Source organism: Oncorhynchus masou, unplaced genomic scaffold (genome assembly GCF_036934945.1).
Source record: "Oncorhynchus masou masou isolate Uvic2021 unplaced genomic scaffold, UVic_Omas_1.1 unplaced_scaffold_10317, whole genome shotgun sequence".
Lineage (NCBI taxonomy): Eukaryota > Metazoa > Chordata > Actinopteri > Salmoniformes > Salmonidae > Oncorhynchus > Oncorhynchus masou.
In genome coordinates this window covers 1-9,286 of record NW_027000013.1, presented here as the reverse complement: position 1 = coordinate 9,286, position 9,286 = coordinate 1, and the positions used below count along the sequence as shown (strand labels likewise).

General features: G+C 45.3%; 1 protein-coding gene across 1 annotated transcript; it reads left to right on the top strand.

Annotated features, from left to right (window-relative positions):
• Window positions 1-5,522: 5,522 nt before the first annotated feature.
• On the top strand, window positions 5,523-9,135 carry LOC135528777 (draxin-B-like; the record flags this gene model as incomplete). The annotated part of the gene is made up of 4 exons (XM_064957841.1): window positions 5,523-6,043; window positions 7,076-7,218; window positions 8,621-8,741; window positions 9,043-9,135. Coding segments are annotated over exons 1-4 (859 nt in total), but the record flags the coding sequence as incomplete, so codon positions are not given.
• Between the last annotated feature and the right edge of the window lie 151 nt (window positions 9,136-9,286).

Genomic DNA, 9,286 nt, shown 5'->3' with positions numbered 1-9,286 from the left:
TCAAATTTATTTATATAGCCCTTCGTACATCAGCTGATATCTCAAAGTGCTGTACAGAAACCCAGCCTAAAACCCCAAACAGCAAGCAATGCAGGTGTAGAAGCACGGTGGTTAGGAAAACTCCCTAGAAAGGCCAAAACCTAGGAAGAAACCTAGAGAGGAACCAGGCTATGTGGGGTGGCCAGTCCTCTTCTGGCTGTGCCGGGTAGAGATTATAACAGAACATGGCCAAGATGTTCAAATGTTCATAAATGACCAGCATGGTCGAATAGTAATAAGGCAGAACAGTTGAAACTGGAGCAGCAGCACGGCCAGGTGGACTGGGGACAGCAAGGAGTCATCATGTCAGGTAGTCCTGGGGCATGGTCCTAGGGCTCAGGTCCTCCGAGAGAGAGAAAGAAAGATAATTAGAGAGAGCATATGTGGGGTGGCCAGTCCTCTTCTGGCTGTGCCGGGTAGAGATTATAACAGAACATGGCCAAGATGTTCAAATGGTCATAAATGACCAGCATGGTTGAATAGTAATAAGGCAGAACAGTTGAAACTGGAGCAGCAGCACGGCCAGGTGGACTGGGGACAGCAAGGAGTCATGTCAAGGTAGTCCTGGGGCATGGTCCTAGGGCTCAGGTCCTCCGAGAGAGAGAAGGAGAGAATTAGAGAACGCACACTTAGATTCACACAGGACACCGAATTGGACAGGAGAAGTACTCCAGATATAACAAACTGACCCCAGCCCCCGAGACACAAACTACTGCAGCATAAATACTGGAGGCTGAGACAGGAGGGGTTAGGAGACACTGTGGCCCCATCCGAGGACACCCCCGGACAGGGCCAAACAGGAAGGATATAACCCCACCCACTTTGCCATGGCACAGCCCCCACAACACTAGAGGGATATCTTCAACCACCAACTTACTATCCTGAGACAAAGCTGAGTATAGCCTGCAAAGAGCTCCGCCATGGCACAACCCGAGGGCGCCAACCCAGACAGGATGACTACATCAATGAATCAACCCACTCAGGTGACGCATCTCGTCATTGTCGGTGATCAGGCAGACCACTGTTGTGACGTCTGCAAACTTGATGGTGTTGGAGTCGTGCCTGGCCATGCAGTCGTGGGTGAACAGGTAGTACAGGAAGGGACTGAGCACGCACCCCCAACAGGACAATGACCGGACAATGACCGAACACACCTACAGGCTGTGTAATGGCTATTTGACCAAGAATGAGAGTGTTGGAGTGTTGCATCAGATGACCTGCCACCACAATCAAATTTAGATGGTTTGAGATGAGTTGCACAACAGAGTGAAGGAAAATAAGCCAACAAGTGCCCAGCATATGTGAGAACTCCTTCAAGACTGTTGGAAAAGCATTCCACGTGAAGCTGATTGAGAGAATGCAAAGAGTGTGCAAAGCTGTCATCAAGGCAAAGAGTGGCTACCTTGAAGAATGAAAGTATTCGCCCCCTTTGAACTTTGTGACCTTTGCCACATTTCAGGCTTCAAACATAAAGATATAAAACTGTATTTTTTGTGAAGAATCAACAACAAGTGGGACACAATCAAGAAGTGGAACGACATTTATTGGATATTTCAAACTTTTTAACAAATCAAAACTGAAAATTTATGCAAAATTATTCAGCCCCTTAAGTTAATACTGTAGCGCCACCTTTTATGCGATTACAGCTGTATGTCGCTTAGGGTATGTCTCTATCAGTTTTGCACATCGAGAGACTGAAATCTTTTCCATTCCTCCTTGCAAAACAGCTCGAGCTCCAGTGAGGTTGGATGGAAGCTTTTGTGAACAGCAGTTTTTCAGTTCTTTCCACAGATTCTCGATTGGATTCAGTCTGGACTTTGACTTAGCCATTCTAACACCTGGATATGTTTATTTTTGAACCATTCCATTGTAGATTTTGCTTTATGTTTTGGATCATTGTCTTGTTGGAAGACAAATCTCCGTCCCAGTCTCAGGTCTTTTGCAGACTCCATCAGGTTTCTTCCAGAATGGTCCTGTATTTGGCTCCATCCATCTTCCCATCAATTTTAACCATCTTCCCTGTCCCTGCTGAAGAAAAGCAGGCCCAAACCATGATGCTGCCACCACCATGTTTGACAGTGGGGATGGTGTGGTCAGAGTGATGAGCTGTGTTGCTTTTACGCCAAACATAACGTTTTGCATTGTTGCCAAAAAGTTCAATTTTGGTTTCATCTGACCAGAGCACCTTCTTCCACATGTTTGGTGTGTCTCCCAGGTGGCTTGTGGCAAACTTTAAGCAACACTTTTTATGGATATCATTAAGAAATGTCTTTCTTCTTGCCACTCTTCCATAAAGGTCAGATTTGTGCAATATCTTGACTGATTGTTGTCCTATGGACTGAGTCTCACCTCAGCTGTAGATCTCTGCAGTTCATCCAGAGTGATCATGAGCCTCTTGGCTGCATCTCTAATCAGTCCTCTCCTTGTATGAGCTGAGGATTTTAGGATGGCCAGGTCTTGTGGTAGATTTGCAGTGGTCACAATCTCCCTTCCATTTCAACATTATCGCTTGCACAGTGCTCCTTGGGATGTTTAAAGCTTAGGAAATCTTGTTGTATCCAAATCCGGCTTTAAACTTCTTCACAACAGTATCTCGGACCTGCCCCTGGTGTGTTCCTTGTTCTTCATGATGCTCTGCACTTTTAACGGACCTCTGAGACTATCACAGTGCAGGTGCATTTATACGGAGACAGTTACACACAGGTGGATTGTATTTATCATCATTAGTCATTTAGGTCAACATTGGATCATTCAGAGATCCTCACTGAACTTCTGGAGAGAGTTTGCTGCACTGAAAGTAAAGGGGCTGAATAATTTTGCACGCCCAATTTTTCAGTTTTTGATTTGTTAAAAAAGTTTGAAATATCCAATAAATGTCGTTCCACTTCATGATTGTGTCCCACTTGTTGTTGATTCTTCACAAAAAAATACAGTTTTATATCTTTATGTTTGAAGCCTGAAATGTGGCAAAAGGTCGCAAAGTTCAAGGGGGCCGAATACTTTCGCAAGGCACTGTATACAGTATTTGTTTTAATTTATTTCAAGTATACACGTTATGATAGATTGCTATAGATTTTCTGTTAATTGCCAAAATTACTGAAGATTCTGGTAACTTTGGTAAATTCCCGGTAGCTTTGCCACGCTAGTCATATGTACAGGGCTGGAAAATGTTATCAAGCCTGACCAAACACTTTATGTGGGATATGGCACACTGCCTCTCTATCAGACACACACTGTAAGGTTGGAGAAGATAAAGGTCTCACCTCAGCAACTACAGTCCCACTGTTTTTTGCAAACTGCACAGCTGGTGGAACTCCCTCCCAGAGATGGGCAGGAGAAAGCAGTTTGTGTCTAGTCCCCCAGCAGGTCTGCCTGCAATAGCACCACAAATTTCCCTGGACAGCAGTTGCTTCCCCTCCTCCCCATAACACAATCTCCTAGTCCCTGCCCATTTTTAGAAGCACCTAAATAACCCACTGTAAACCTCAGGGTGGGGTGTTTGAAAGTGTGTGTGTGTGTGTGTGTGGTGTGTGTGTGTGTGTGTGTGTGATGATGGAGGCAAGGCTATCGACCCACAACACCCCAGAAGCAGTGGCTCAATACTTCTTCCCGATTGATTTTCTGTATGGGTCACAAGCCGTCCGTCTTTAACATAAAATACAGACCTGCAGGGGCATTGCAGTCATTCTGCATTGCCAGGGCGATGGACGGTCCCAACCCATCAGAGAAGAACAGAAAGCCCACCATGTTCTTTTAATAAACAACCCAAATGAACCCACATGAACTAGACCAGGGGGTTAGAAACAGCAAACAGGGACATTTTATTAGCATATCCTGAGTTGAATACAAATTAAGTTGGTCAGTTAGTGATTATTAATCCTGAGGATTCCTTGAGACCCATACCAACCCAGCGAACATTACTCCATTGGCCCCGTGTGGTTATTCGGTGGGTAAGGTGGGCACGGGTTAGCCGACATCAAGCCCAACTCAGGCTAGCCTAGCACGGGCTAGCCCACAGCAATAGCACATCAGCCCGAAACGGGCTAGCCCAGCATAGGCTAGCCTACTTCAAGCCCACACCAGCCTGCCACAGGCTAGCCCACAACAAGCCCAACCAAACCTAGCCCACACCAATCCCACATCAGTCCAATATGGGCCAGCTCACACAAAGCCCAACGGGCTAGCCCACACCAAGCCCACACGAGCCTAACAGAGACTAGCCTACACCAGCCCAACACAGGCTAGCCCACATCAATCCTACATCAGCCCAACATGGGCCAGCCCATACCAAGCCCAACATTGGCTACCCCACGCCCAGCACAGGCTAGCTCACACCAAGCTCAGTACGAGCCATCCCAATTTGAATATTTGGGGGGTGGTTTGCACACAGTTCTTTTTGTGCAACTGTTACTGCCGTTGTTCTGTTGTTTGATGACCAAATTGTTTTTATCTTCTACACTGCCGTTGATGACGTCTTTAAAAAATACTTAAGTACATGTGACATAGGAGAAAGGTAACAGTTTCTCTTGTTTGAAAATTCATGTATGATAGTAACAACAGCATTGTTTTTCTGATACAATGTGTCACGTTCCCTAAATACCTTTAAGGCTTAAATTGTGCAATCTATGCATTGAATTACATTTTTATAAATAAATTATGAATTCCTATTAAATAGCAAAGGCGCATTGGCCCAAGGTGGGCAGCCTACATGGGGCCAATATTTTAGCCCACATTGTGAGAATGTTTGCTTATTTCAGGCAAGGTGAGGGCTGCCCTCACCACATATGGGATGTCCATACTGGGCAAATGCCTTGGGGGCCAATGTGGAGCCAATGAGCAAAGGTAGCCTATATGGGTCCAATATTTTTGCCTGCATTGGGCCCACATCATGCCAATATGGGCATGTTTGCTGGGAATATTTCCAAACTGACGGGGAAAGACATTTACAACACAAGCACTAAGGGGCTGCCTGTCTCTGTCTTTATAGGCTCCTAAAGAGCCACTGCGGCTTGAAAGGGTAGCCCGAGAGGCTGACGATTACTGCCAGGACTGATGAGTACTGCTGTAGCACAGCATCAGGGATGGGGTGAAGGTGTGAGTAGGCTATGATATGGTGGAACTGAGTGCTTCTGGGAAAAGAGAACAAGGGAACAACATGGGTACTGTCTGGGGACTTCAGAAGATGATAGTGTGGCTGCCTGGTGATGGACTTCATGGCTTTAAAGCCACAGACAGTACAGAGCGATGACACACCAATCAGCTGTGACACGGATGTTTCACCCAAGAAAATACTTTGTTTTGTAGGGATTTCTTAAAAACATGATGAGGAAGAGCCTAGTTTGTCTACATGTATTTGAATGAACTCTGGAAGTCCAAAGCGTGTCTGCAGCATCATACTGTAGCTGCTCCTGCCCATCTCTTTTCTTGAGTAAAACAGAATATAGAACGAGTGTACTGAAATATGTTGTATTTTTCCAGCAGGTGGCACTGTACTTATAGGTGATGGCTTCCTCCTGGTGTCTGCCTCTGGCTCTCCTGGTCTCCAATCTGGTCATTTCACACAGCACTGAGCCCCGCTCCACACACGCCAAGAGGAGATTGGCACAGCCCTCACCAGGCAATGGCAATGCCCTCCAGTACCCTGAGCAGGGCTTCCAGAGCCATGGGCATGGGAACGGCAGGGAGCGTGTAGGGGGGCATGGGAGCCAAGGGGCCCACAGTGCCAAAGCCAATACTGGTGCTGGGCTCCTCTCCCGCAGTCCCCTGCACCCCGTAGCTCGGCATGAGGATGATGGGACGGGTCTGGATGGCCTGAGCCCGGTGAGACTGGAGATGGGCCCTGGGGGCAGGGAGAGGGAGAATGGTCGCGGAGGCATCAGGAACCCATCTCATGCTCGGGACAACCACCCTCTGGGGCCACACAGGGGAAAGGAACAGGGACATGGGCACCACTTTGATCACAGGAGACATGGAGGTCGGAGAGACAAGGGTCGGCACACTAAAGGTGAGTCCCCAAAGGATCTAGGGTTATCAAATGAGCCGTAAGCCTGCAACTGGCTTCAAGTGGCCAAGAGAACTCCTACTGCTATCTAGTGCAGGGGTTCTCAGACTGAGGTCCTCAGACTTGAGGTACTACAGGGGGTCTGCGGCCAGATCTCCAAATTAGTATTAATATTATTATTACATTATTTATTTTTTCTTGAATATTACAAAAAAAGACATTTAACACATTTTGGCCAAGGGATTCATGGAATGAGTTTCATGGCAAAATTTGTACAATTGCAGGATATTAGCTTCAAAGCTGCAGCAACAACAAATCTCTCTGCCCAATGATAAAATGTGTAGAATAGCAGGAAATTAGCTTTAAAACTGCAACATTTTCTCTCAGATGCCAAACATCTGAAGTCAACATGGGCCAAAATCCCTGTGGAACACTTTCGACACCTTGTAGAGTCCATGCCCCGACGAATTAAGGCTGTCCTAAGGGCAAAAGGGGGTGCAACTCAATATAAGGACGGTGTTCCTAATGTTTTGTACACTCCGTGTATTTACATCATTGGATAGCTAGAGACTTCAGCTTTCTCATCGTATGTATATCATTCCTGTTAGACTAAAAATTAAGGCATTGTCCATTGTACAAGCCTTGCGCTTTTAAAATGTCTGTGTCCCTATGGGAATTTGTTTAAAATATTACAATGTCAGTTTCTTGGGGGCCTGCTCAGTTTTCTTGGGCTCTGTAATATATTTAAAAAAATCTGAATCGCACCGTTTTTACCTTTCTAACAGTACTAAACATATGTTTGTAGGACTTATAGTTTTGAAACAATGTTCTTAATTAGGGTAGTATACGATATTATGCGTAGTTTAGAAAATGCCACCAGAGGGCATCAGAGTTTAAGAGGTTAAGTCTGAAGTTGACCTTATACTTTTTTTTAAACTGAATTTTCTTGTCAACAATCTGGTTAAGTGGATATGATAATGTATGGTCTTTCCTCTCCTCCCCAACCCCTGTTCTGTCCATCCATCCTTCCTATAGGGTTCCTCCCTGAGCCTGAGCTGGACTCTAGTCTGAAGGAGGGATCTGTCTCCTCCACCAACTTTGGCTCCGGCTCCTCTGCGGTTACCACGGTGATGAGCAAGCGTCCCCCAACTCTGCCCCCAGCCTCCACCAAACCCAAGGTACCCCATAAAGACACGACTGCTTATTCAAAACAACATTGTCTATTGTAATTCAGTGTTGTAGGATTTATAGAGCTATTCATGGTAAATAAAGAGTGACTGTATTTCCTATTTGGAAATACCTAGGCTCCGTAATGGGCTTAATGTATCACATAGCTCATTACTCATCTCAGAGAAATGAGGAGACAGGCTTTTTAAATTACCTATCATTTTTCCTTCACTTTCTCCCAGCATGCTGCCTGCCATCACAATGATCACTCACACAGGTAGATAGATAGATACCTTCTCTGCTTCTCACATACAAATACTCTCCCTCTTCTATCCTCCCTCTATTTTTCTCAGGATGCTATTAAATCACCAACACACTCATCAGACTGGTAAATAACAGTACTCAGCCTGTGTTGAGGTCTGACTCTTACTCCAGGCTGTTTTTCTGTGGTGTCTGTCTCAGGTCCATAGTTCCATAGTTACTGTAGCCCTGTCTGGCTTTACTGGCCTCTGAGAGTTTGACGTCTAAACTGTCTGACTGCTTGGTATGCTGTTTACAAGCTGCCAGAGAGCCTTGGATATTGTGTGCATGTCTTTATTCAGGAGCTGTCAGATATCGGCCTGCAGTGGAAATTATAGCCTTGCTTGGAGTGGACCTGGGTTCATTGACACCGGGACGCTGTGAGCGTTCTTAATTAATGTTTGATTTTGGCTGATGGCTAAATGAACAGCCAGGTACTAGTATCCCACCGCCATTCATCTAGTTGATGTTTCTCAATGTTTCCTCTGGGTGACACAGAATGAGCTGGGATCAATGTGCACAAAGAGTCTGGTTGGCACAGACCCTTATTTCCTGATAGATGATTTTCTCAGGTCCTGTCTCTCTAGACATCCCCAGGAGACCTCTCAATGTCATATTAACTTCATTATAACCTGCTATTATTTTGTCAACACAGTCCAGAGGTCCAGAGGAAAGGAGTTATGTAAAGAGATTTGTTGAAGTTTATGACATATCGGTTTTGGCTAAGTAGTCCCCCGAGGAGTTGTTTTATTCAATATTGACTTCTGCTTAAATTGCTTTGATTCAAGGTGTGATATTGAAGGACATTGACGTACCGGTAAAATCACAGCTGTGTGAAAGTGATTCACAGGCCTTCTCCTCTGACAAGTAGTAACACTCTACCATAAGATGTTTAGTATGATGTATGTATGCTGCCTCAGGGCTTTAAACAGTGTAGTGTGCAGCCATGTCCTCAGAAACCCACTGATTGCCTGTAAAGCACTCTGGGCTGTGAAGTCCTGAGTGTCCACAACTAACAGGCCATTTTATGGACCAAGTGTCTGTTCACCTCAACTACGGGAATGTAGTTATAGACCACTGAAGTGTGGCTATAATATTCTCTCTGCATTACAGAAGTCAGGCCGGGGGAAAGTGCAAGGAGAGGTGATGCCCACTCTGGATATGACGCTGTTTGACTGGACGGACTACGAGGACATGAAGCCAGTGAATGCCTGGCCTTCTTCCAGGAAGAAAGGTCAGCACTTTATTCAAATACACATTTTTGTCATCTCAGTTTGAGAAGATACAGCTAATGTTAATGTTGGTGGAAAGTCATACATGAATATGTGTTCACTCCACAAAAAACCCTAATGATCCTTTTGCATCTACTAAACATACTGTACGGCGTAGGATAGACATGCTTGATATATTTGTTATTTCTTTGACATTGAAGTGTTTGCTTGATCGTCCATATGTTTGTCTGAGCCTGGGTTGAAGTACTTTACTGGTACTTTACTGATAATCTGTTTTTGTGCTGGTTATTTTGCATGCTGAAGACAAGCGGCGTAGTAAGAACCTAAGCAGTGGCAACTTGACGGTGGACGCTGATGCCATCGAGCCATGTGACCACCACTTGGACTGCCTCCCAGGTCAGTGACTAAAATGTCCTCCATCCACGACTCTGCTGACCCTTGACCTCTGGCCACTCAGGTCATGGTCTCATGAAAGCTCATTATGATAAAGGCCATGTGATGGTCGAAACATTTGCGTTTTTTGAATTTACAACCGAAAGTAATTTTT